The sequence below is a fragment of the Lissotriton helveticus genome, chromosome 1_1 (assembly GCF_964261635.1).
Source record: "Lissotriton helveticus chromosome 1_1, aLisHel1.1, whole genome shotgun sequence".
NCBI classification, from domain to species: Eukaryota; Metazoa; Chordata; class Amphibia; order Caudata; family Salamandridae; genus Lissotriton; species Lissotriton helveticus.
Window position 1 is genome coordinate 1,261,987,225 of NC_136057.1, and position 27,322 is coordinate 1,262,014,546.

Here is a 27,322-nt window from a genome sequence, read left to right on the forward strand (position 1 = left end):
CGACCCCCACCCGCATGACGCACCGGGGGATTGCCCGCTGCCTGCTACAGCCACTCCGGCCCTGAATACATTGGGTTTTGAAGAGTGTGTGATATCGCTTCCACCACCTTGGTATTGAGGTGAAGTGACGAGTGTTAATCCATTCACATGCATTAGAGGCAAACAGAAAGCATCAGTGTTAAGTAAACCTTTATTTTATCTTCATCTACAGCGTATGCATGCACAGCTAAGCTTCTTTATGTGTATTCATGGAATATAGCTGACACCACAGTACAAGCAATTTTTTAAAAGGGAGGGGAATGATAACATTCCTTGTCTAACATTTTTAGAGTCTTTCTACTATTTAGAAGTTTAAATAATTACATTTCCAAAAATCTTAAAGTAAGAGATGCCGTTGACATAAAAAAATAGGTGTGGTGGCAGGTGGTGCTATTCACCTTACTTACTTTTTAAAAATTTTTATTAAGAGAGAAAAATAGTAGGATGAGCAGCCAATGGACAGTAGGGGTTATTAGAGTCCCTGTCTGGGCTAAGGACTACAATGGGATCCCAGGAAGACGTTATAAAGTAACTGCTGATGGTTTAAGAGTACTTCGGAGTCTCCTGTCCTGAAAGTCAAAATTTAAACAAAACAATTTTGGGATATCTTCCAGTTCCAGGCTCATTTTGTTGGGGGTTTCTTAACTTTTCTCAAACTTACAAAAGTCCAAAAAAGGTTGGTCCTAATGCAAAATAACCTGTTCAATATAATACAGGTAAAACTGCTCTTGATCACTGCAAACTCAGAACTGATCATTGGAGGGTCTTTAATCTAATACTTGACCTTAAGCGAGCTAGCAAGGTTCACAAATCATGGCCACAGAGACAATTTTGTTCATAAAGGCATTTGCACACCTAAATTGGACTTAAGTGCGAAAAAGCCTTATGTTACAAGTGTAAACTAATATATTGTATTGTCAGGGCAAGTCTTTACATTGGCAATGGGATGCATTCACAAGTAATCTTGCACTGTTGTGGCATAACAATACATGTAACTCAGTCTGTTCAGATGGGTATTGGGTTTGCATTCCAAGTCGAAGATACCAAACAAAGTTGTCGAACTACCACAAACCTGTGAGTTTGTGTCTTCACATAGCCTTGTAAGGCATGTTCCAGGCCAGCCCTAGATGTGGTTGGGGATTTACTCCTGTCAGGTGCAAGAGTGAATTTGTATCCAGAGCAGCAATAGGATAGTTGTGTATAAATGGGAAAGGGTTTCTCCACAATGATAAATGTTATTCCTGGACACAAAGTTTTACATTTAAATTTTTGTCACATTTACATATGTGTAAATATATACAGATGCAAATGGTATGGCACGAGAGAAACATGCAATTCACAAATAATTACACATCTACTCGTAAGAATTTGTGGTTCTTCCAGGTTTCTAGGAAGCATTGTGGAACCCTTGGTAAATTTCATGATGATCAGAAATGTATTTCAAATATATTAGTAAACCTACAGGACTAAATTTCCCACTACTTTTTGTGAATCAGGCTCTTACACCATAAAGCTCGCTGGAGATCAAAGAACACCATAGGTTGGCCATGGATTAACTAATTTCCTCATTAAGGTTTTCCCCTCTAGATTACTAATGTGTCAATAATTTACATTAAGACCAAACATAATCTCTAGTTATCAAACTGATCTTCCTCTTGGATTATGCCTTCCATCAGATCGTTCATTGAACATTAAGAACCACCTTAAAATCCAGGAAATGGCGACTATGATCTGAAGCTTGGAAAACCCAAACACTTTCTTCAATATAAATTCCGACCAGAGCTCAATTTAGCAGAAAACAGATCTAAAGGTGATCAGGAAATCCTTTTTAGGATCCTATTAAAGCCCTTATAATTGATGCCATTAGGTACAAACATGTTATCAAATTCTTATGAGGTGCTCATAAAGCAGGTCACGTTCTTGCAAATTCTCTTAAAGTTAAAAAAGCTCAACAGGGCTTTGCTTCACTACAATAAAAACACACTAATATTGTAACCTTTGACGTTTTTACCTAGACTATTATGAGAGAGAAAAACATTGGTGATAAATAATATCCCCATTGGTATAATCAAAACTAAAACCAATTAATATAAATCTGTAAAGTGTTACTCTCCCAACTATATTAAAGCAGGTAGGCAGGCATAGTTTCATTCTTTAATTGAAATTAGGGAAATTCTGAGGCAATGGGAGGTCTCTCTAAAAAAACTCCCAGTCTAATGAACTTTCATATTGTTTCTTCAAAAATATTCAGATCAAAACTGCTTGCCAACTTTGGAGTACTAGTATAAGAATTTGTTGAACAATAGCACAAAAGATACCATTCCTCATCAGTTGTGGTGGTTCTAAAACAATATAACATTTAAATCTCTGCCTTCTTTCTACAAAAGTCTAAATGCAAAGAATTGTTGGATATTCAAAATACGGTCGGAGTTTGATATTGTATTCATCATTATCATCATCAAAGAAACTTTATTCGGCATCACAAAACACCATAAAAGTACAGTTTAAAATAACAGTGATATGTATATACTTTTTCTTTTCCTTTAAAAAAGGGTTCACAAACTATTCTATTTACAATTCATTGAGCCCTGATCCCTCCCCCACATTTTACTCTTGTTTTCCTTGGGCACTCCTTTCAGCAGATCCCTCTTGTCTCTCTTAACTTAACTGCTAATCTTAAAAAACTCGTAATAGAAAGTAGGGTCAGGGGGTCTTGTGCCATTTGTAAACATAGAAGGGCCAACTTAGCATGTTTAAATGTATTATTCTTCAGCAGATTTACTAAGAAACGGCGCCTGGGCAATGAATAAAAAGGGCATAATAATACAAAATGAAGGGTGTCCTGCGGAGATCGTTGATTGCAGCCGCAGGAACCCTTTGGCTCAGCTGCACTAGTAAAACCTGCCGGGTCAGCTAATAAATAGTGTAAAAGGTTGAGCCTAAAACGTGTGATTAAAAATCTATCCTGGGCATTGTGTATGAGGGCAAGGTATGGTTCCATTCCTTCACTGGACCTCACCAAGCCGTAGTATTCATTTTAGCATGTTTTATGTGTATTCACTTTACATTTATTTTAATGTGTCTATGTGTGCAAGCCTTTCTGATTGTCGTCCCAGACAATAGTTTTCTGAATCGAAGGATTCCAGTTGTATGTGAATATTAGTGGCTTTTATTGCTGACAATGCGTTTTCTGAAATTATTATTTTTTGTTTTTATTATTACAGCTTTTTTGAGATGTGTGGTTTGTATTACCTAAAAGGCATGAGAACAAACTAATACTATATACTGATACTGGCTGCAAAATATACGCAAAAACCACATCCAACTCATTAATTCATTCACACCAGCAGGTTTTCAAGAATACTTGGAAACTTCATTGGCCATGCCAAACCTTCCCCATACCGCTCTACAACTATTTCTCTTGGCTGTGTACAACACATATTGGCCTGTTCTTCACTCAGTGATGGAAATATTCAATAATACCCTTAAGTTTATCAGGAGTGCAATGGCTATTTATAATCCTCCAAAAGCAACCATCACAGCACAACAAATGGTTTCTCTTCTGCCTCATTCAGAATACATCAGAGTATACAGCAAGGTTACTGCAATATAGAACAATTTTACACTTATCCTGGGAGCCAACATGGCTACATATTTGCTGTATAATGCGATTACATCATCTATGTCTCAAATGTTGAAACTTCTCTTGCAGACATTTTATTCACAACAGGCTTCTCTGGTTTTAGATTACACTCATAATAAAGCCAAATCCATATACAAACCATCAAACATACACTGAAAAAAACATGTGATTGAGGACTCAAGTATACGTTGGCAACCAAGCTCCCTGAAATACATGTGACTGTTCTATATGAATGAAGTGTAGGAAACTGTATTAAATGCCTTTTATTATATTAATTGGATAGACTTTCTAATATATAAATGGTCTCCAATATATCTTCACGGAGGGCAAGGAAGAAGTCAGCAAAATGAAGCTACCTCTACAAAAAAATATAAATTAAATATGCTATAACAAAGACTTCATCAGAATTCTTCCAAATCCCTAGCCATTGTTGATCAAAAATCTGAATAGGCAAACATTATGGATGGATCGGACAATTTAACTTTGAAAACCATTTAGCTTTCTAGGGGTTTCAAAGCTGAAATTGGTTTATAACCACACTTTCCTTTGAAAACGTACCTCTTTGGCTGGTTCTAGAAAGACTATTGGCAGCTCCTTTTCCCCTACAATCTTACTTCTGCTAAGAAAAAAACAGGCATTTTTTTCTAGTACTAAACCACAAGATAGAGGTTTTGCTCCATGGGCCCACATATTCAAAACAACCTGCATCCTCTTATGTTATCACAAAAGACTGGAAATGAATTAACAGAGTACCTCTGAATTGGCAGATTGAAAGAATGCAGAGATAACTTTACTTACTGAGCTTTGAATTGTCCACATGTTCTCTTTGTCGGCCATATTTAACCCTGTTATAATTTGCATTGTATTGAGTTTCCTAACTTATTTAAACTAAAAAAAAAATTATCAATGAATGTATTCTGTAAAAATGACCCCAGATTTTATTAAAGCCGTCAGGAGAACTGGACCAAATGGAAACAGTGTCTCTGGAATGTACAAGTAATTATTAACCCAATTGGAATTTAGGTCTTAATGACTCCTCACCATTATCTGACTCAAAAGTCTGGTAAGAGAATATTATAGTTCAAACTGAAGGTAACCTGGATAGCTGAATCAAGATTCTTCATTTGCCATAAAATCCTATGGACACACTATAGAATCCATAAGGCTGCTTTATTGAGGCAAAGTAAATGTTTGCAATGCAGAAAGACAGAGGGAACAATTATGATGTGTCGGCGGGTCAATTTATTGCCTTGCAACTATTGTATGTGGAGTACTATTGTAAACACGCTAAATATAAATCTGAAGCTCCCAAAACGGTTAATTGTATTATTTTCTCTGTGAAAATGGTGCATTATCCAGGTAAGCAATGCATACTGTCGAACACACAATGGAACTATTCCTCCAGCATTCCATTCCATACATTAACATCACCATTGAGGTTCAGAGTGTGCCTCAACCATAGTGACAAACCTATTGCCGGGGACTTGATTGACTGCCCCCAGTTAGATCCAACAAACCTAGCACATGCGGATGGTTGGTCATTTGTGTACCTATGCCTTGAAGTGCTTGAAGGAAGCACTACATACTTCACCTAGGGAACCTGAAACTGTCAAGCTCCTTCGTAACACTTGCAACCAGGCTCAAGTTGCTAGGAAGAAGACTCTTCAGCATGAGGCCTAGACAACATTACTCCAGGCTGTTGAAACAGAGGATTCCACATTTTCTGGAGTATAGTCAATGCCCCCCCCCCCCCCTTCTAAAAAATGACAATTTTTCAGAGCTTAGTTCCTATGCGAGTAATGGGAGGCCCACTCAGCTGGAATTTTTGGCTCAAACCAACCAGCTGGCTTGATGATTAAAGGGGTAGAGGCTCCGCCTACCCACTTAGTCCCACTAGGTATCACGCTAGAGGCGGTTTTGCTTGCTGTACAACAAAGCATAGTTGGGAAAGCTCCTACCCCAGATGGGGTACCTGCTGACGTAAGGAGTTATTATATTAAACCAGTCCTCTTGGCACTGCATTAGTTTTTAAATCAGCATTGAGTTATTTACTTGCCCTCCAAGACCCTCATGTTCACTTTAATGTTGCATTTTATATGAAAGGGGCCATTAATCTTAGGACAAATATGGTGTGCTAGCTTTGACAAAGAAGAATTGTTACTTTACCTCTATTGTTTTGTTTTTAAATTGTGAGCTTCTTTTATACTGTATTTTTATGTAGTTGTATATACTTTTATGGCTGTTTTATCTGCTCAATAAATAATACATAGAATTGACTGTTCCCTGCTTTTTTACCACTCACTTATCTCTCATTCTTAGGCCCAATGTCTATTTAAACTTTATCACAACTTGAGCCACTTTTCAATCCAGTCATATGCCCAGACCACATATGGACTAGCAGCTACAAATTGCTGAGAGCTTACCTCCTCTCTTGTTCTTTGTCTTTAATGCATTTCTTATAAAAGCATACATGGAATCACACAGATCCAACACCTAAGCTTATCACTCTTCAAATGAATAGAAATCCTAAACATAAAAATGCCCCAAGTATGACATAGAGGAAAACTGGACAAAACAGTCCATTTAGGGGAAGAATATTTTGCCCTCACCCTCCTCTTCTAAAATATTTTGTGTATTTGATCAATTGATTGCATTCATCTCACCTTCTCCTGTCTTCCCTCTCAGGCGTTATCTTACCTATTGCCGTAGGCGCTTTGTTAACTTGTACAAAATAATTACTTTGTCTGTTTTCTGTTCACAGTCCCAAATTTACTCTACTGGCTAATGTTGGAGGGCACAACATCTACAAAAACAGGAAGGACTTCGCTGAGGTAAATAATCAATATGCTGCATACTGCATGCTAGTAGAATCCAGCATGAGTAGGACTTAATGTAAATATAACATTTTTTCTTTTCTTCAGATTTATGAGACAGAAGGCGTTAAGATCTTCAGGTGCCCAGCCCCAGTGTTTTTTGCCAATATTGATTTATTCAGAAGCAAGCTTGTTGCTGCAGTAAGTTGTTCCTTTAAGATGGTTTTCAGCAAACATGATTCAAAAACATTGACATTTACTAAGGAACTGTTGTATGTAATAAGGAACTGAAATGAATGGATCTCCTTACCGGGGTATTATAAAAACAAATATGCTATTCTATTCAACACCTACATGCCGATCCCTATTGTGCAGTGAGCGGATGTATATCAGTCTTTCTCCCTCTCTCTCTATCTATATATATTGAAAATACACTGAAATATTTATGATTTGCACCAGCCAGACAACTATTGGAATTATATGTTTTATTTATAAAGTACTCTGTACCTTAACCATAGTTTGCACATGTCAATTGGATATCTAAGTGTGTTTGACTCTGGAATTGACAATTTTATGTGACATTTATAGGTGGGTTCCTAATTGCACTTTAGCATATTTGCACAATACAATATATCAGACCAATGTATTATGACTATGTGAAACTCAATAACTATTAATATAGCCTTGAGCTCTAATGGCCATTGTTAAAAGCCTCTAAAGGAGGGCTCTAAGGCTATTAGAACATTCCACCCCTAGAGGGCAGAATGTTCTACTTAGTAAAACAAAGGCCTCATGCAGCCCTCCTCCCTCAAAACAAAACAAAAAAAACTTGCCGGAGACCATGCCCCATTTACCACCACACTGCAAACATGCGGTGTGTATCACTTACAACGCAACTTTTACGTCGTAATGCTGTTACAACGCAGCTATTACAACGCAGGATCCATTACAACGCATGGCATTACAACGCATGGCATTACATCGCAGATGCTATTACAACGCATACCATTACATCGTAAGTATTGGTAAGTATATAATTTATTTTAATTTTATTTAATATTATATAAATGATTTAATTAATATTAATTATAAATAAAATATTTATTTATGTTTTTAAATATAATAAATTAAATTTATTATTTTAAGTAATTTTTAAAATAAATATGAGTATAGGAGTATATGTATAGGTGTTTGGGGGTACAGGGTGTTTTTAGGTTTCAGGATAGGGTTTGGTTTTTGGGGTACAGGGGTGTTTTTAGGTTTCAGGGTAGGGTTTGGGTTTTGGGGTACAGGGGTGTTTTTAGGTTTCAGGGTAGGGTTTGGGTTTTGGGGTACAGGGGTGTTTTTAGGTTTCAGGGTAGGGTTTGGTTTTTGGGGTACAGGGGTGTTTTTAGGTTTCAGGGCAGGGTTTGGGTTTTGGGGTACAGGGGTGTTTTTAGGTTTCAGGGCAGGGTTTGGGTTTTGGGGTACAGGGGTGTTTTTAGGTTTCAGGGTAGGGTTTGGGTTTTGGGGTACAGGGGTGTTTTTAGGTTTCAGGGTAGGGTTTGGTTTTTGGGGTACAGGGGTGTTTTTAGGTTTCAGGGCAGGGTTTGGGTTTTGGGGTACAGGGGTGTTTTTAGGTTTCAGGGCAGGGTTTGGGTTTTGGGGTACAGGGGTGTTTTTAGGTTTCAGGGTAGGGTTTGGGTTTTGGGGTACAGGGGTGTTTTTAGGTTTCAGGGCAGGGTTTGGGTTTTGGGGTACAGGGGTGTTTTTAGGTTTTAGGGCAGGGTTTGGGTTTTGGGGTACAGGGGTGTTTTTAGGTTTTAGGGCAGGGTTTGGCTTTAGGGATAATTAAATTATATTTACCATTTTAAAATTAATTGAAATATATTTAATAAATTAAATTAATTATTTTACATTAATTACATTTTTTTATTAAATTAATTAAATTAAATAATTTAATATTATTAATTTAATTTAATTTCATTATAAAAAATATGTACATTAAACTAATTATTTTTTTAATTAAATTAAATTAATTACAATTTTTATTATATTTACATTTATTAAATAGATATTATTTTATTAAATTAAATTAATGACAATTTTTAAATGTCTTTTAATTAAATTATTTAAAAAAATTTAATTACAATAAACTAAATAACATTTTTTAAAAAAAGTCAACTTACCTATACTTACGATGTAATGCCATGCGTTGTAATAGCATCTGCGATGTAATGCCATGCATTGTAATGACATCCGTTGTAATGGATCCCGCGTTGTAAAATCTGCGTTGTAACGGAATGCGTTGTAATACAACGCGTTGTACTGACACCAATCCATAACATGCCTCCTGGCGCACTGCCGATCGGGGGATTTAGTCCCCTTGGGTCCAGAGAAGCCCTCCTGTTGCCTCCAGTGAGTCCTGCTCAGTGGGATTGCTGAGAGGTGTTCGGAGGTCAAGCCTCCTTTCTCCACCACTCTGCAAACACGCCTCTTGGCGCACTGCTAGGTGGGGAATGAATTCCACTTTACTCCTGAGGAACTCAGGACTAAAGTGGACTTCTTCCCTTAACAAGTAGTGCACCAGCAGGGGCATTTTCAGAGTGGTGGAGAAAGGGGGTGTGACCTTTCAGAACCTCTTAGCAATCCAGCTGTGAGAGACTTACTAGAGGTAACAGGAGGGGTAGTTGGCTCCAAGGACCCTCAAGAGCCAAGGGAATTTCATCCCCCTACTAGATGTGTGCCAGGAGGAGCGTTTAGCAGAGTGGTGGAGAAAGGAGGCGTAGCCTCTTACAATCTCTCAGCAATCCTGCTGTGTGAGACTTACTGGAGGTAACAGGAGGGGTAGTTATCCCCCAAAGATGTTCTTGCAGGGCCAACTACCCCTTCTGTTACCTCCAGTAACACCTGCCCAGTGGGGATTTGTTGCCTGCGGTTAAACCCTGCTCCCCAGCCAAAGGCAGAACACAGCAATGGTTACATGTCTTTTGGTGGGAAGCGTGCAGGTGGCCATGACCGGCACCCAGCTCTGCTGAGCTCGTTTAGAGAAGTAAAGACCAGCTTCCTGCAGGGAACTCTTGGATGTGGAATAGGACACAAAAACAAACCCAGTAATGCACTGGTAAAACAAAGGTTAAAGTGAAGTTATGGTTGCCTTTGTTATGACACTTTAACATATGTTTAAAAAGAATACACATAAATTCACATATGGTTATGAATTAAAGGTCAATAGACACTGACATTTGCAAGCTATGGTTAAGATAAGAATTCATAACACACACAACAGCCACGCAAACCATAAAGTGTAGTCTAAATGCAATACTTATGCAATGGTAATGAATGTATGTTACACAGTCGCCACTGTGTAGCTATTGTGTAGGACAACTTTACAATGAAAATTCATTTTTTTTCTTGCCTACAACTTTTACAGGTTCGGATTATTTTTAATTGTACAAAAGCAAACTCACATGGAGCTATGAAAAATGTGGAAAATACTTTACAGGGGGTCTGTGAAACATGGGGTTCATCATCAGAATGATTGCTCGCACTGAGATTATGTCATAATGGGACACCAAATTATTCGGTATGGGGCAAGAGAAGACAAATTATGATATATTATGATGTACATTCCCTTGCAGCATTATGTTGGTCCATTTGAGTTACAATGTGTTTCAAACCTTTAAAATATGCAGGAAGTTATATGGCAAGTGTGGTAAATCCATAATTATGGAGTAAAGAGTGCCACAGAATCATCATTTTTTCTAACCCGGATGATTGAGATTTGTTTTTACCATCAATCTGTTAACAGTTTTTTTTATAACCGGAAACCATTGCCCCTCGGTAAAAATTGTTCCTTTAATGCCGCATAATTCTCGGCTCTTGATAATGCTAAGGCTCTGCAGAGTGGCTTTGAAGATGTTATTATGATAATGAGAGCCATATTTCATAAAGACCCGTGAAATATTTTCTGTATTTCACGGGTCCCTGTGAATCATAGTTAAAATATTTTCTGGACAAATATTTTGACAAGTTTACTATTGTCAACCTGCTCTACAGTGACTTTGAAACAACCTTTGTTTTACCCAAATGGCTTCAGGTGCATTAGCAGGAAATAAAAAAGGAGGGATGCCAAAAAATGCACATGACAAAGCTCTCACCATTTCTTTTTTCAGGTTGGTTTCAATCCCTTGAGGATATTGCGTAAACGCAACAAAGCTCTCAGAAAAATCAGGAAGCTTTTGAAGAATGGAGAAATGCAATTAACTCCAGTAAGTTCATGCCATTTTGATTATAAGCAATAGCTCTTTCTAAAATGTGTACACTATCCACGTACCTGCCGTGGAAGGGGCAGTATGGATTCTTAAAAATGACATCACAAACAGTTCCACTTCCAAAGCACCACACACACTATTCTTAATCGTTCTTGCTCACATCATTAACAAAACACACAATATCCAATTGAAGGAGAACCATATTATTTAATGTAATAGCAAACCAAAGGAAACATGCAATGAGTAAGGACATGAGCCCAGTACTTAATTTGTGTAGGTACTGGCAGCTGGGTGGGAGCAGAAAAGAGCACGGAGAGAGAAATAGAAATAAACACAGGAGAACAATGACACAGGGAGAAAGCATGGATGCAGTAAAAACTGCAAGAGTGAAGAAATGTACAGCTAGTGTAGGGTAGATGGGGAAAATAGAACCAAGGCAACAATATTATTCAGCAACCCTGGCCTTCAGCAGCACCAATGACAGGCGCCTAAGAAAAACATTGGGTCCCTGCACTATTTCTGTTTTACAAACTCACTAGACATTAGTTACAACCCTCCCTCTTACCCTGGGGATTGACAGCTAAGAATCAGAGATGATTTAAGGTATGGGCAAAGTGGGCCCAGGGCTGCCACCTTTCTAGAGGGACCCATCATTAAGATTTTAGCGAAGTCCCAGACAGTGGCATAAGGCAAAATGATAGGACCCCCTGCACAATATGAAAAGTGGCTCCCAGGCCTCAATATCTCATAAATATTCAATAGCTTTGACCCCACCCCAAAGGACTGGGGTTCACTTATTTGTTTGAGGTCCAGCAAAGAGGATTGTCATTGATCAGACCATAGTTGCCAAGTTCTTGAATGAGGTGAAATGGATAATAAATTCAGCGTTGTTCCGAGCAGGGGGTCCCGAATTATTTTTGGCCTGGGGTCCCAAAATCCTTAAGATGTCCTTGAATAGATAACAACAAACGTCAGGAAAATGAGAAAGTGAGACATGGTGCATAGGTGCCTATAAAGAGCGAGGAGCGTGGACCACCAGATAGAATAAATATCTCTCCAAGGACAGGAAAGGCTAAGTTGAGCACTACACAATGAAAGAACAAATGTTTTACATGGTTAAGAATTATTGGTTATGGCACTCGGACACGAGGGGGCAAGATGGCCGCCGGAAGGTTGTGGTGAGAAGTCGCTCCTGACCTCTCTCCCCACGCTACCCAGATCGTAATGGAATAAAAGACATTATTACCCCCTGCTTGGCCCCCACCTATGGATTTGGCTGCTTGGGCACAAACGAGGTGGGACAGCATCTGGAAAGTGTACCCGATAACCAAAGTTGGAGTCAGCTGGCTCCGGGTAAAAATATACACCATGACAGCGGAGGTCCGGATGCAGATTGTGAGAATGACAGCACGCCAGGCCAAGATGGACATAGACAAGGATAAGGAGAGGGCAGCTGGCACTGTGAGACAGCAAGCTGTCAATGCTGGAAGCGTAGCAAATGCGAAAAAGAATAATGATATTGGGACTCCTGGCCTACAGCAGCGAGGACTCGGAGCTGTTCGAAAGACTGTGGCCCCAGCTCAGAAAGGGAAGAAAGCAGAGAGCCGCTTGAAATCAGCGACCGCAGTGAACTTGGCAAACTCGGCAAGGGCTGAGCAGCTCGAGCAGGACTTGGCTAGACTCAACGCAGCGGACCCATTGAGCACAGAGGCGGAAAAACGGGCTGAGTAAAGGAAAAGAATCAGCCCTGAGGCAGCCTACCTTGTTGGAGTCCTTTAGTCCCAGGGCAAACATGCAGCCGGGCGAAGCGCAGGCAGGATACAGAAACGTCCTCGAGGACGCAGCGATAGACGCTCCCGGCGCGGAGGGAATGGTCGCTAGGCAACCCCAGGATTCAGCCGCGGCAGCTAACAGCGGCGATAATGGAGCGGACAGCACAACTATGGGAGCTCTGCTGTTAGACTCCAACAGCAGTATAGTGAAGAGTCTTGGAGATTCCGAAAAAGGCTCACAGAGAGACGAGATTTCTACCCCCATAACCAGCGGGACTGCGGGAAGTGCGGATATGTTGGAGGCACTAATGCAGGTAGAGGCTGAGATGGGGAAGCTGCAAAAGGTTGGAAACAGCTGGGGCAGTAATACCAGTTTGGCAGCTAAAGGTAGGCGCCTGGATGGCAGCAATCGGTCTGTGGTGCCTGAAAGGAAGGAGGGTGGATCAATGGAAGGTGATCTTTTTTACTCGGTTGACGAGGATACTGACACCACCCAGACAAGCAAAGTTGATTCAGAGGGGGGTGAGGAGGTGAATGACGAGTCGGACTTTGGATCAAGTACCTCTAGGAAAGAGAGCACGCAGAAAAAGAAGTGTCTTAAGGGGAAAAGGCGAGGTATGGATATAGGATTGCCCACAACGGGGGGAGAGAAACTAACATGAGATTATTCCGCTACCTCACAGACTTACCTGGAGGACATCAAATCCCCCGCTGATGCAAATACTCCTACCCCCTTGCAGAATCAGACCCCTTTTGATATGATCTTTAACACTCTCAAACAAATGCAAGGGGAAGCTAGAACAGAAAGCCGCAGGGCAAGACAAACATCAAAAAAAATCCAGAACTCCCTCAGGAAAATTAATAAACTATACGATGGGATTGCAGAGAGGGTCACCAAGATGGAGGAGAGAACTGGGAAACTCGAAGACGAGGTTGGGGCATGGCAAGACTTTAAGGTGGAGCAGGAGAAGCTGGCAAGTGACCTACAGTGGAAGATCGAGGACTTTGAAAATCGTCAGAGGAGGAATAACATTCGCATTTTGGGGGTGGCAGAAGGGGAGGACATTATGCGATTTGTGACTAATCTGTTAAAAGGAGCCCTCTCGGAGGCTGAGTGGGAGTGGGAAAAAGAGATCCAACGGGCCCATAGATTCCCTTTTTCTATCAGGAAAGATCGGGGCGGAGGGGGCCAGACAGGTCAACCTGCGCTACCCAGGGCTATCTTGATATACGTAGGAAATTACCTACTTAGAGAGGAAATAATGGATAAGGCCAGACCGGACAAAAAAAGATCATTCAAGGGGGTCACCTTCTTTACTAGGCCCGACTTTTGCCACGTAACCGTGGAGAGAAGATGGCGACTCAGGCAACTTATTAAGCCTTTCCAGTCTTCAGGCGCAGAGGCATTTTTGCTATTCCCCGCTAGGCTGAAGATAGTCATAAGGGGGAGAACAAGAATTTTCTTGTCCGAGATTAAGGCTCAACAATTCTTGGAGGAGATTAAGAGTCAGAAAGGTGGCTGAGATATTTAGAGCGCCCTATATACTATGCAAGGTCCTGTAGATGCTGTAAATGCGGGGCGCCATAAGGAGTAGGCTGTATAATCGGTCTTTGTTTAAAGCAGCAAGCTAAGTAAGATAGGTAAGGTATGTAATTTAATGGTGGGGGATAAAGGGGGTACACGAGACATAGGTAAAAGTTGGGTGGAGGGGGAGAGGGGAGCGATCACCACAAGCCGGAGCGGCTACACATAGGTCTCATTGACCTATTTGCCAGTAAGTGGGGGGGGGGAGATTGCGATAGGATGGGTGGGATGGGTGGTTTTAGGGGGTAAAAGGGGGGAAAAAGGCAAAAATAAGGTAAAGGTACAGGGTATATGAGGCAGCACAGTGTGGCTCATGACAGCGCACAAGGAGTACAATCAACACAGTATGCAGAGACATGTTGGGGGACACTTGATCAACCCCAGATCCATAACCAGTACAATAGTATGGGCAAACCCTTCCAGGTATTTTAATGAGCTGTAGAATAGCTACTATTAATGTATGTGGCCTTAACGATGTTGGAAAGAGGCTAAGAGTGGCGGCTTTACTTAGGACGCTACGATTAGATTTGGTTTGCCTCCAGGAAACGCATGTAGAAGATTCCAAGGGGTATCTCCTGGACCAATTAGGGTTTGCTGTTTTGGCAAAAACCAAACAAGCTACTAAGCATAGGGGAGTGGCAGTACTAGGGAGACTAAGGGAGATAGAGGTGATAAAAAAAGGAGGATCAATGGGGTAGGTGGGTAATTTTGTAAATAAAATTTAAAGGAGAGAAATGTACTGTTGTGTCCGTGTATGGCTCCACAGAGGACGACCCGGAGATATTTCAATATTTAGATACAGAACTGGCGTTGTGGTCCGAACCAATTATTTGTTGTGGGGATTTTAATATTCATGACCCCAGCAGTTCGTTCTTACAGAGAGGAGGGCAATATCTAGGTAGGAAGAGGAGAGTACATAGGGCACTGGAAGATATGGCCTTACACAACTCTTTAGTGGATCCGTGGGTTAAGCTGAAGCCAGGCATGGACGGTAGCACATTTTATTCAGCGCCTCATAAGGTATTGGTTAAGCTGGATTATTTTCTGATATCTACCCCCCTGATGGCAGGGGCACAAGTTGAAAAACAGCCTAGAATTGTATCGGATCATAGTCCATTGATTTTAACCATCAGAATAGGTCAGATACAGCGAAAGGATATACAATGGACGTTCGATAGAGCTCTGTTGAAGGATGAGACATACGGGGATCATATGACAGATTGGATTAAGATGTATTGGGATATTAATAGAGGCACAGCCCCCTCGGGAGTAGTCTGGGATGCTTTTAAGGCCGGGGTGAGACAATGAGTTACGTACTCTATAACCAGAAAAAGATAAGAGATAAAATTAGTGAAGTATATCATAGTTTGATGAATGAAGAGGAGGAATTGGCGAGGAATTTGCGATTGAATGTACCAATCGAAGAGCACCTCCTTAAAATTATTGCTCTTAGAGCAGAAGCTGTAGAAAATATCTCTAACAAAGCAGCAGAGAATTATTTAACCAAGAGGGAAGCTGCATACGAACTAAGCGAGAAGGTGGGACACTTATTAGCGGTCCGCACTAGACAAAGACTAGCAGCTTCGGATATCTCGGAGATTAGGGATGGGAGTGGGACCTTAGTCTCTGAAACAGCTAACATAAGGGAGGTTTTTAGACAATTTTATGTAGAGTTGTATGCTGGGGGCAGGACAGGGACTCTAAGAGAGGTAGAAAGTTACCTTAGAGATATTACCCCTTCAATTACAACTATCGAGGAAAGGGAGATGCTGGACTCGCCCTTCAGCTTAGAGGAACTCCTCATGGCATTGAAGCTATTACCCTCAGGCAAAGCAGCTGGCCCTGATCAACTGCCGATCGAGTTTTACAAAGTGTTCCATCAAGTGATCGGTCAAGATATGGTTAACGTCATGCTGGAAGCACAGAAAGGGGAAATTATACCCGAATCTTGGGGGAAAGCGGACATTGTTGTTATTTAAAAAAAGGCAAAATACCATCACTGCCAGGGTCATATAGACCCATTACATTGATGAACGCGGACACAAAACTGTACTCCAAGATACTGGCGAGAAGATTAGCGGTAGTAATAGAGGGGTTAGTAAGCCACACCCAGCATGGGTTTATCCCAGGCAAAAGTACCACACAACACATTAGGCAGGTAGTTACAATGTTTGATGCAGCAGGAATCCTGGGGGACCCTATGGCGTCACTTTTTTGGGATGCTGAGAAGGCGTTCAATAGGGTCTCCTGGGAATATCTCTGGCATACGCTAAAGTGGAGTGTGATCGGGAAAGGCTTTATAACAGCAATGCAGGCTCTTTATAAAAACCCGTCAGGAAGGATTAGAGTTAATAGGGGCTATTCAACATCAGTTAGCATTAGGAGTGGGACCAGACAGGGATGCCCGTCATCCCCACTCCTGTTTGCACTTTATTTAGATCCACTGATACGCAAGCTAGAGGGCAACTACATGATCCCGTCAATCAGGTTGAACGGCTACGAGGCAAAGACGCTAGCCTACGCAGATGATGTGGCCATTTTGACATCCAATCCTACCGAGGCAATAAGGGAAATTGAGACTGAGGCACATAAATTTGGGCAGGTTGCGGGATATAGCCTAAATAGCTCTAAAACTCAAATTGTGTGTAATCAGTATGTCATTTGTAATGACCATAGGGTGGTGGATTCTGCTGTATACCTAAGGGTGGCAATTACAGCTGATTTAGATATAGTTGTCCAGAATAACCTCGTGCCCCTGATGATTAGGGTAAAAACAGACTTAAAACGGATGAACAATCTACACCTTTCACTAGTTGGATGTACTAATGTTATAAAGATGCTGGTATTGCCCACATTTTTATACTTTTTCAGGGCAATACCTTTATTCTTTGAGGCAAAGTGGTTTAAAGAATTGGAGAATATTCTGAATAGGTTCATCTGGGCTCACGGCAAGACACGCAGGGCCTACAGATTCATGTCACTACCAAGAGAAAGAGGAGGGTGGATGGCGCCCGATTTTAAGTTATACTACTGGGCAGCTGTATTGCAGTATATGAGGGGATTAATCGGAGCGGGCGGTTTAGATCAGAGAACCACCAATGATTCATCTAGGATATACTCTGTGGTCTTGGGGTCAGAGGTGGAGAACTGCTTCCTTAATTGTACTGACTTTAGATATTATAAAAGGACAAGGTTCAAAACAGTCCAAGCCGCGGTTAAGATCTGGAATGCTGTCATGAAGAAAGTTGGCATTGGCCGATATAATTATTATACTAGGATGCACAAAAATATTTTATTTCCAATACAGATTTTTGGGGATACGATAATGGCGGGGTGGGCAGATAAGGGGATAATTCAAATCGGGGATGTGAGGAATACGGAGGGAGTGTTACAATTCTCAGATTTAATGAGCAAATATGGTTTGGATAGGAGGGACTTTTTTAAATTTCTGCAAATAAGAAGTTATCTCGGGTGTAAGCAGGGGGGGCGGTGGGTTTTAGTAAGGTAGAAATTATGGAGAAGATAAGATTAAGCGGAGATTGCTCTATTCAAAGCTTTTATGCAAGCCTTACAGCAGCGAAACCAGATGATATGGACAAGCATAGCTCCAAGTGGGCAGAGAAATTGAGCGGGGAAGCTGACTGGTTTCAAGAGTCATTGGATCTAGGCCGCACTCTATTATGCTCAGCACCACTGCAGTCTCAACAATATAAAACCCTGTACTTGTTGTATTTTACACCAGCGAAGATAGCAAAGTGGGGGGGCAGTACAGGTATTACATGTCCAAGGTGCAGTTCATCCGATGCTGATTTGATACACATATTTGCTGCATGTCCGCAGTTGCACACATTATTGAAAGAGATAGAGAACTTTTTGGATTCCTCTTTAGGCATTCAAATTACTTTAAACCCTCCCCAAATACTATTAGGGATAGCCACAGATAGTAACATTATCCATAGAGAATTTATTTTTGTAGCTATGGCAGTTTATAGACTGTATTGCCAGGGCTTGGTTAGATAAGTATCCTCCAGCAATGCATGTATGGTTGGCTAATCTATTGGCAACTTATAATCTGGAAAAGAACATATACGCTCGAAAAGACAGGAAAAGGAAGCGTTTAGGTTTAAGAATATGGGACCCTATTAGAAGATGGAGAGAGGGCTTGGGGTTATTGTGAATAGGGTGAAGTAGGTTTTGACGATTCCAATATATGAGTTAAAATGAAATGTATTGCATTAGTTGAATGAAATTCAGTTTATGAAGTAATTTATTATGAATTTATTATAGGGGTTGGCTTGAGTCGAAAGGAAATGTACTGATATAATGTATGGAAATGAATATATTTGACGAAGTGCGCTGTAATGTGTTAACTGTGCAAAAGTAAGAATAAAAAAAAAAGAATTATTGGTTAAATTATATATTTGTTTTCACACAGAAAGGGGTGATTTGCACGAGCTATGACTACCAAGCTTCTGATGATGAAGAAATCGACAATAACCAAATCGAGGAGCTGGACCAGCCCACGAACACTGCTGACCTCCCCATAAACATTGACTGGAACTCCGACCTGCCAAACAATATCATAGTTCCCAAAATTGATGTCCACAGTCTGATCCTCGATTTCACATCTGTCTCGTTTATGGATCTTTCTGGCACAAAGGGCATTAAATCGGTAACTAACTTTATTAACATGTGGGAACAACTATTAGGGTGGTGGCTGGGTTGGTTGGATGGACTTATGACACTTTGGTAAAAATGCAGAGCAAAGAAGAAAATAGGAGCCAGGGATATTGGTCTGACCTTGGATGGTGCTACAGCAACCCCCTGCTCCTGCCCGTACCATCAACTGGAAAGGTCTCTGACTCTATTGAGTGTAAAAAAAGGCCAGCCAGACCCAACCCCATCAGACAGTTTGGCAAAAAATTAGCGGTTAACCTCCTGTCAGTGATGGTTTCATTATCCACTTATTTATTGAACAGGCAAAAGTTGAGATCTCCTCAACAGATAATCAATGCAACTCCTTAGTTTGCATGAGGAGTTCATTTACAAGTTATTCCATGTGCATCCCAATGGGTTAATAGTCAAACTTTGGTACAGAGATAACGTGCTGATCATAAACAGGTCATGGGGCACGGTGCTAGTTTAAGGAAGCAATAGCCTTATATCTTGTGCAGCCTCCAGCAGCCCTGCCTAGTGCCATGAATTTCGAGTTTAAATTACGCACTTTGGGTATTTTTCCAACATAACCACAATCCACGAGATTGTCATGCACAAGAACGGTGTCCCAAACCATGTAATTCCAGTTTCTCACTTCACTTCATGCATAAAGGCTGAGCTCCGATACTGTTTTTCAAAGGCCACAAGATGGTGCTAGTATACAATGGGAAGTATAGGATTCTCTGTATTTATGATGTGGAACTACCATGTTCTTCCAGCCCTACAATCAAAAGCAGCACATGCCTTTAAAGAGCAAGTTGCTATCAGTATTGCCAGGGCACAAGTCCTAAACAAGCATTGGTATAGCCAATAGGTCTCGCCTTTCGGACCTTATAAGTGTTTAGTTATCCGGCACACTATCCTTGGTGCAACAACATCAAGTATTGCATGGCTAAACACTTATTAGGTCCCAAAGGTGAGACCTATTGGCTACGCCAATGCTTGTATTGAGTGAGTGGTTCGTGCAGGTATGCCACTGTGAGGTAGAGATCCTACAAGTGCTTTTACAGGAGCCCCTGTGACATTGCGCCTCTTCAAAATGTATCTTGGGTCTGGTGTAATACTTCTCACCCCTATTCCAGTCTTCTCGCACCCAATGCATACTTAAATGTCCCATGTACAGCTGGGGTTGACACTCCTATTACCCCTGCCCTCCAGTGACACTGTACCTGTCACGCTGGTGGTGGTGGATGTGGTGGACATGGTGGTGGTGGATGTAGTGGACGTGGTGGTGGTGGACGGGGTGGACGATGTGGTGGTGGTAGTGGAGGTGGACGTGGTGGTGGAGGTGGACGTGGTGGTGGTGGTGGAGGTGGTGGATGTGGTGGATGTGGTTGTGGTGGACACTGTGGTGGTTGTGGATCTGGTGGTGGACGTGGTTGTGGTGGTGGATGTGGTTGTGGTGGTGGTGGTGGATGTGGTGGGCATGGTGGTGGTGGTGGATGTAGTGGTGGTGGTGGATGTAGTGGACTTGGTGGTGGTGAATGGCGTGGACATGGTGGAGGTGGATGTGGTGGAGGTAGTGGAGGTGGACGTGGTGGTGGACGTGGTGGTGGAGGTGGTGGTGGTTGTGGACGTGGTGGTGCTGGTCTATGTGGTGGTGGTGGATGTGGTGATGGACGTGGTTGTAGTGGTGGATGTGGTTGTGGTGGTGGATGTGGTGGTGGATGTGGTTGTGGATGTGGTGGTGGTGGACATGGTGATGGTGGATGTGGTGGTGGATGTGGTGGTAGTGGACATGGTGGTGGATGTAGTGGACATGGTGGTGGATGTAGTGGTGGTTGTGGACGTGGTGGTGGTGGACATGGTGGTGGATGTGAAGGTGGACGTGGTGGTGGTGGACGGAGGAGGTGGTGGAGGAGGTGGTGGAGGAGGTGGTGGTGGACATGGTGGTGGAGGAGGTGGTGGTGGACATGGTGGTGGATGTGGTGGTGTTGGTGGATGGGGTGGTGGTGGTGGATGTGGTGGTGTTGGTGGACGGGGTGGTGGTGGTGGATGTGGTGGTTGTAGTGGACATGGTGGTGGTGGTGGACATGGTGGTGGATGTGGTGGTGGACATTGTGGTGGTGGACATGGTGGATGTGGTGGTCGTGATGGATGTGGTGGTAAACGTTGTAGAGGACGTGGTGGTGGTGGATGTGGTGGTGGTTGACATGGTAGTGGTGGTGGAATTGGTGGTGGTGGACGTGGACATGGTAGTGTATGTGGTGGTGGTGGATGTGGTGGTGGTGGACATGGTGGAGGTGGTGGTGGATGTGGAGGTGGTGGCGGATGTGGTGGCGGATGTGGTGGTGGTGGATGTGGTGGTGGTGGAAGTGGTGGACGTGGGTGTGGTGGATGTGGTGGTGGACGTGGTGGTGGTGGACGTGGTGGTGGTGGCCATGGTGGTGGACGTGGTGATGGTGGTGGACATGGTGATGGTGGTGGATGTGGTGGTGATGGTGGACATAGTGGTGGTGGTGGACGTGGTGGTGGTGGATATGGTGGTGGTGCATGTGGTGGTGGTGGTGGATGCGGTGGTGGTGGTGGATGTGGTGGTGGTGGACATGATGGTGGTTGTGGATGTGGTGGTGGACGTGACGGTTGATGGTGATGGTGGACGTGGTGGTGGATGTGGTGGTGGTGGTGTTGGATGTGGTTGACATGGTGGTCATGGTGGTGGACATGGTGGTGGATGTGGTGGTGGACATTGTGGTGGTGGACATGGCGGTCGTGGTGGTGGATGTGGTGGTGGACATAGCTAAACACTTATAAGGTCCGAAAGGCGAGACCTACTGGCTACGCCAATGCTTGTTTTGAGTGAGTGGCTCGTGCAGGTATGCTACTGTGAGGTAGAGATGCTAGGAGTGCTTTTACAGGAGCCCCTGTGACATTATACCTCTTCAAAATGTATCTTGGGTCTGGTGTAATACTTCTTGCCCCTAATCCAGTCTTCTCACACCCAATGCATACTTAAATTTCCCATGAACAGCTGGGGTTGACACTCCTATTACCCCTGCCCTCCAGTGACACTTTACCTGTCACGGGGGTGGTGGTGGTGGATGTGGTGGACGTGGACCTGGTGGACGTGGTGGACGTGGTGGTGGATGTGGAGGTGGAGGTGGACATGGTGGTGATGTTTGACGTGGTAGTGGTGGTGGACATGATGGATGTGGTGGTGGACGATGTGGTGGTGGTGTATGCGGTGGTGGACATGGTTGTGGTGGTAGATGTGGTGGATGTGGTGGTAGTGGACATAGTGGTGGATGTGGTGGTGGTGAATGTGGTGGACGTGGTGGTGGTGGATGTGGTGGTGGTGGATGTAGTGGATGTGGTGGTGGTGGATGTAGTGGACGTGGTGGTGGATGTGGTGGTGAATGTGGAGGACGTGGTGGTGGATGTGGTGGTGGACATGGTGGTGGACGTGGTGGTTGTGGATGTGGTGCTGGATGGGATGGTGGACATGGTGGTGGACGAAGGTGGAGGTGGTGGTGGTGGACATGGTGGTGGAGGAGGTGGTGGTGGATGTGGTGGTGGTGTTGGTGGATGGGGTGGTGTTGGTGGATGGGGTGGTGGTGGTGGATGTGCTGGACATGGTGGTGGATGTGGTGGTGGACATGATGGATGTGGTGGTGGTGGTGGTGTACGTGGTGATGGTGAATGTGATGGTGTTGGACGTGGTCATGGTGGACGTGGTGGTGGTGGACATGGTGGTGGACATGGTGGTGGAGGTGGTGGTGAACTTGGCTGTGGATGTGGTGGTCTTGCTGGATGTGGTGCTGGACGTGGTGGTGGATGTGGTGGTGGTGGACATGGTGGTGGTGGCCATGGTGTTGGTGGTGGACGAGGTGGTGGTGGTGGGTGTGGTGGTGGTGGTGGATGTGGTGGTGTATGTGATGGTGGTGTATGTGGTGGTGGTGGACGTGATGGTAGTGGTGGGCGTGGACATGGTGGTGGACGCGGTGGTGGTGGATGTGGATGTGGATGTGGTGGAGGTGGATGTGGTGGTGGTGGTGGTGGATGTGGTGGTAGTGGTGGAGGTGGACGTGGTGGTTGTGGTGGACATGGTGGTGGAGGTGGTTGTGGATGTGGTGGTGGTGGATGTGGTGGTGGACGTAGTGGTGGACATGGTGGTGGTGGATGTGGTGGTAGATGTGGTGGTGGATGTGGTGGATATGGATGTGGTGGTGGATGTGGTGGTGGTGGATGTGTTTGATGTGGTGGTGGATGTGTTTGATGTGGTGATGGTGGTGGTGGATGTGGTGGTGATGGTGGTGGTGGATGTGGTGGTGGATGTGGTGGTGGATGTGGTGGTGGACATAGTGGATGTGGTGGTGGACGTGGTAGTGGATGTGGTGGTGAACTTGGTGGATGTGGTGGTGGTAGTGGATGTTGTGGTGGTGGATGTGGTGGATGTGGTGGTGGATGTGGTGGTCGTGGATGTGATGGTGGTGGACGTGGTGGTCATGGATGTGATGGTGGTGCACGTGGTGGTGGTGGACATGGTGGTGGTAGTGGTGTTGGTGGACGTGGTGGTAGTGGTGGTGGGCGTGGTGGTCGTGGAAGTGGTGGTAGTGGACTTTGACTTGGTGGTGGTGGTGGATGTGGTGGTGGTGGTGGTGGTGCATGTGGTGGTGGTGGACATGGTGGTGGACACGGTGGTGGTGCATGTGGTGGTGGTGGACATGGTGGTGGACACGGTGGTGGTGCATGTGGTGGTGGTGGACATGGTGGTGGACACGGTGGTGGTGATGGATGTGGTGGTGGTGGTGGTGGTGGACTTGGTAGTGGTGGTGGTGGTGGTGGACGTGGTGGTCGTGGTGGTGGCGGTGGACATGGTTGTGGACGACTATTGGGTAGGAGGGTGCTGGCAGAATCCAGAAGGAGAGAAGGATCTCGAAGGGGGCACATGGGAGAGCAGAAAGAGGCTGAATATTAGAAACAAAAAACGGTGAGTAGATAGAACCTGGGTGGTCCCTTCTTATAGCGCATGTGAATGTTCCTTAACCGCATCGCTGCTAGAGCGATTCCCCTGCTGTGCTGGACAGCAATAAAAACGGGTGTGGTCATGACGAGCTCAGCTCGTCATGAGCACAGGAGCACTGTACTGCATGACGAGCATGGAAGGGGTTAACACCCAGTTTTTAGTAAACAGGGGGACCATGGGGAGAATAATTGATTAATCATGCATGATGATCGTGTGCGATGAATTGATTAATCACGCATGATGATCTCATGTGGAAGCTGGTGTAATCTAAATGTCAACAAATTAGGTACCAGGCGCGGCTGGTCTATTTGGGCGCAAGGGCCCCGTCCGTCCCCTTTTCCCCATAGGAACAGTGTCAGGCTGAACAAAAGTCACCCTAAAAGACACTATTCACTTTCAGTTTAAGCAGCCCGGAGACACACATGCGCATTTAGCGCGGGCTACTGGCTGCCTGAACTGAACTTTGCTGGGCTGAGAAAGTCACCGCTCCGTTGGGCGTGACTTTCTCAGATCAGCAAAGGTTGCTGAGGCCCTCCCCCTCAGTGACGAGGGATTGCGTCACCGATTGCCTTGCACCGGGGTGCTTCAGTTTTAAGCCCTGAAGCTCCCAGGATCGAGTGTCAATCAGTGACACTTGATCACAGAGTGGGGTGGGGTCAGTAGTCTCCCTGACCCCATCCCACTCTGTGATAACAATAGGACTGGTGCCTTCCCTCATTGGCTGACCCTAGGTCAGCCAATGAGGGAAGGCACCAGTCCCAAGCCTCCTGGAACCTCCGAGGCAGAGCAGAGCTGGCAAAAGGTAATTGGAATGTAAGTTATTTTTACATAGTTTGGTGCGTGCGTGCGTGCATGTGTGAATGTTTGGGAAAGAGTGTTGTGAATGAATGTGTTTGTGTGTGTTTGCGCCTGGTTGTGAGTGTTATGTGTATGTGAGCCTTGTGTGTATTTGTGTCCCGTCCGCCCCCCTCCCTCCAAAACTTACCGGCCGCCGCTGTTAGGTACAAGGCTACATCTCACGGGAGGTGAGGGAAGACCATTGCTTTCACTTTTTAAGCACTCGCACTCGTGCTTGTGGCGGCATCCACATTGCGGGAGCGAGCTGCGGCGCGGCCACTTTAATTATAAACAGCGCACCGCTATTTGCTCCCGCAAGGTGGATGCCGCCACGAGTGCGAGTGCTTGAAAAGTGAAGACCGATTGCTAAAAGCCCTCTCCTATTTTATTTTATTTTTACTTATTTAATGCGATTTTCTATAGCGCGAACATTAACCAAAGGTGTCAGAGCGCTTTCCAAAAGAACCAGTTGCGCTGCATAAGGACTTAGGATTACATGAGTTACATAAAAGATACAAAACAGGAAAAAACAATTGCAAATGTACAAGTTGTAAAGTCACACAAGGAAGAGATACAAATAGAAAAAATTGCAAATGTAGAAGTTGTAAAGTCACTCAAGGAAGAGATACAAATGGATAAACTCTAAGAATCACATAGGAATGGTAGTGAGTACAAAGGTCTACTACATATACTAGTGGTTAGAGTTATCTCTATATACATATATATACAAATGGTAGATTTACTCAGGATTCCATTTTACCAGCAATTCGGCTTGGACAAGTATATATCACATATTTACAGAGTGAAAAGAGAAATACAAATAAAAAAATAAATTAAAATAAAAGCGGTAGAGAGCGGTATGTGGGGGAGAAGAGTTGGAGGCTGAGATTGGTGAGAGTGAGGAGAGAGGGGGACCTGAGGGGGAGAAAGAGATAAGGCAGTCCAGCGTAAGTGAAATGTCTGAAGGTCAGCAGGATGGAATCCAAGGGACCAAAGGAAAGGACAAGAATCAACAAAATGGCGGACCCGGGTCGTGGGCATCGATGGAAACCATCTCAACATGGCAAGATGCACCCAGGGCAAGAGCGACAACAGGAGAGGGTCCCAAAATGGTGGGGCGCACACGAGTTCCAGTCCAAAAGGTACGAGGGCCAAATCCAAAGAAAACCAGGGGGTCGACCCAACGGAGGAAGAACAAGAGGGGAAAAGGAGCCAGACAGTCAAAAGGAGGAGCATCTTCAGTATTTGCACCTCCTTTCACCACTGCTGCACACACATGATCCCTGGTCTAAATTCTCCCACGCTCCTGTACTGGGCACTACAGTCCACCTGTGTCATTAGCTGGAGGGGTGTTAAAACAAATCCCCAGGTCTCCACCCAGCTTTCATGCTCAACAAAAAGCTGATGTCTATCTTGGCTCTCCCAGGGTGCGTTAGCGGCTTCGTCATATGTAGGGGGTGAGCGCTGTCATTAAAATCCTCTCTCGGTGCGCGCTGCCTAGACGAGACCTAAAAAAGAAGTAGGGGGACGAACCTAGTTAATCAGAATGCAAGTGGCATCATGGCACTTGACATTACGGCGTGTCACAACAACGCATGTGACATCACGGCGCGGAGCATTACGGCACGTGACATCACAGGAAGTGTCATCATAGGAAGTGACATCAGATTTTATGCCCTCGCATATATGTTTAGCAGGTCTATCGTGAGTACGTTGGAGCACGTTTTGAGTATACAGGGGAACCCTCTTTATTTAGGCAGAAGACTAATACTTTTGTAAGCTACACATAAAAAAGTATTGCCTTTTGTCTGCGTAAACTTCCTCCACCCATAGTGCTTTACAAGAAACAATTGTGGCACTTAAATTATTTCAGCGCCTCCTCAGGGGTAGTAAGCACTATATAAATTACATTTATTCTGTGTAAATACTGGGAAAGACCAACACATCTGACATTCTTAAAGTGCACGCATATCTCCCAAACAGAGCCTGGACAAAGTGAAAGCTGCCTTTCTCAAGTATGTGTGAAGTGCTAACAAGGTGTGATCCTTTGTTTCCCCTCTGCTACATTTGCATCAGGTATGAGGCGCCTTACCAAGAGACTCCAACAATGGGATGCCTGATGACCCCTCAGATTCGGCCTTTGTTATGGTCCCAGCAGGAGCTTTAACTAAGAAGGCCCCCTTCCTGCCTGCACGTTGTTGCAGTTCGAAAGCTGACAACAACGTGCAGTCGCTGTAGAATGTGTCCCGGTGTTTTCAAATTACACCGCGACCAGTCAGCATATTTTTTAGTGGGGCTTAACTTCTTGGCAGGGTGGAAGGCACCCTGTGAAAATAGTGGGTGGACGCCGTCCACCCACATGTACCCCCGACTCGTGCCCTGAACATTGTGCTCCTAGCTGTAACACATCAGAAATTTGCCAAGTCTGGAGAGAAGAGAAAACCTGGGCGGGGGGGTATATGTTTTCTTTTGTGCTTCTGTGGATCAAAAAGGTTGGACGAGGCTTTTTGTGCTTCCACATGTGGATTTTCTTTTTGCCTCAACTAGCAAAGTAACAAAGGCCAGAAACATACAAACTCAGAAGCTCTTTTTGGTTGGAATCCTACTCAGTTTCTCCTAGGCTGCTGCAGCCCAAAAGGCGTGAGATGGCATGACCTTTGTTTTTTCTCACAGTAGGGAGAGAGCTGAGACTTGCCAG

General features: G+C 44.1%; 1 protein-coding gene across 5 annotated transcripts in view; it reads left to right on the top strand.

Annotated features, from left to right (window-relative positions):
* LOC144822512 (chloride anion exchanger-like) overlaps positions 1–27,322 on the top strand; it is a 113,626-nt gene that overhangs the window by 63,121 nt on the left and 23,183 nt on the right. For all 5 annotated transcript variants that reach the window (XR_013608632.1, XR_013608633.1, XR_013608634.1 and 2 more), the window contains exons 14-17: positions 6,444–6,513; positions 6,604–6,696; positions 10,650–10,745; positions 18,541–18,777. Coding sequence is in view for 1 of the 5 variants with exons in the window: in XM_078680141.1 (XP_078536267.1) it covers positions 6,444–6,513; positions 6,604–6,696; positions 10,650–10,745; positions 18,541–18,777 (496 nt within the window). In the remaining 4 variants the exon portion in view is untranslated. The remainder of the gene's footprint in view (positions 1–6,443; positions 6,514–6,603; positions 6,697–10,649; positions 10,746–18,540; positions 18,778–27,322) is intronic.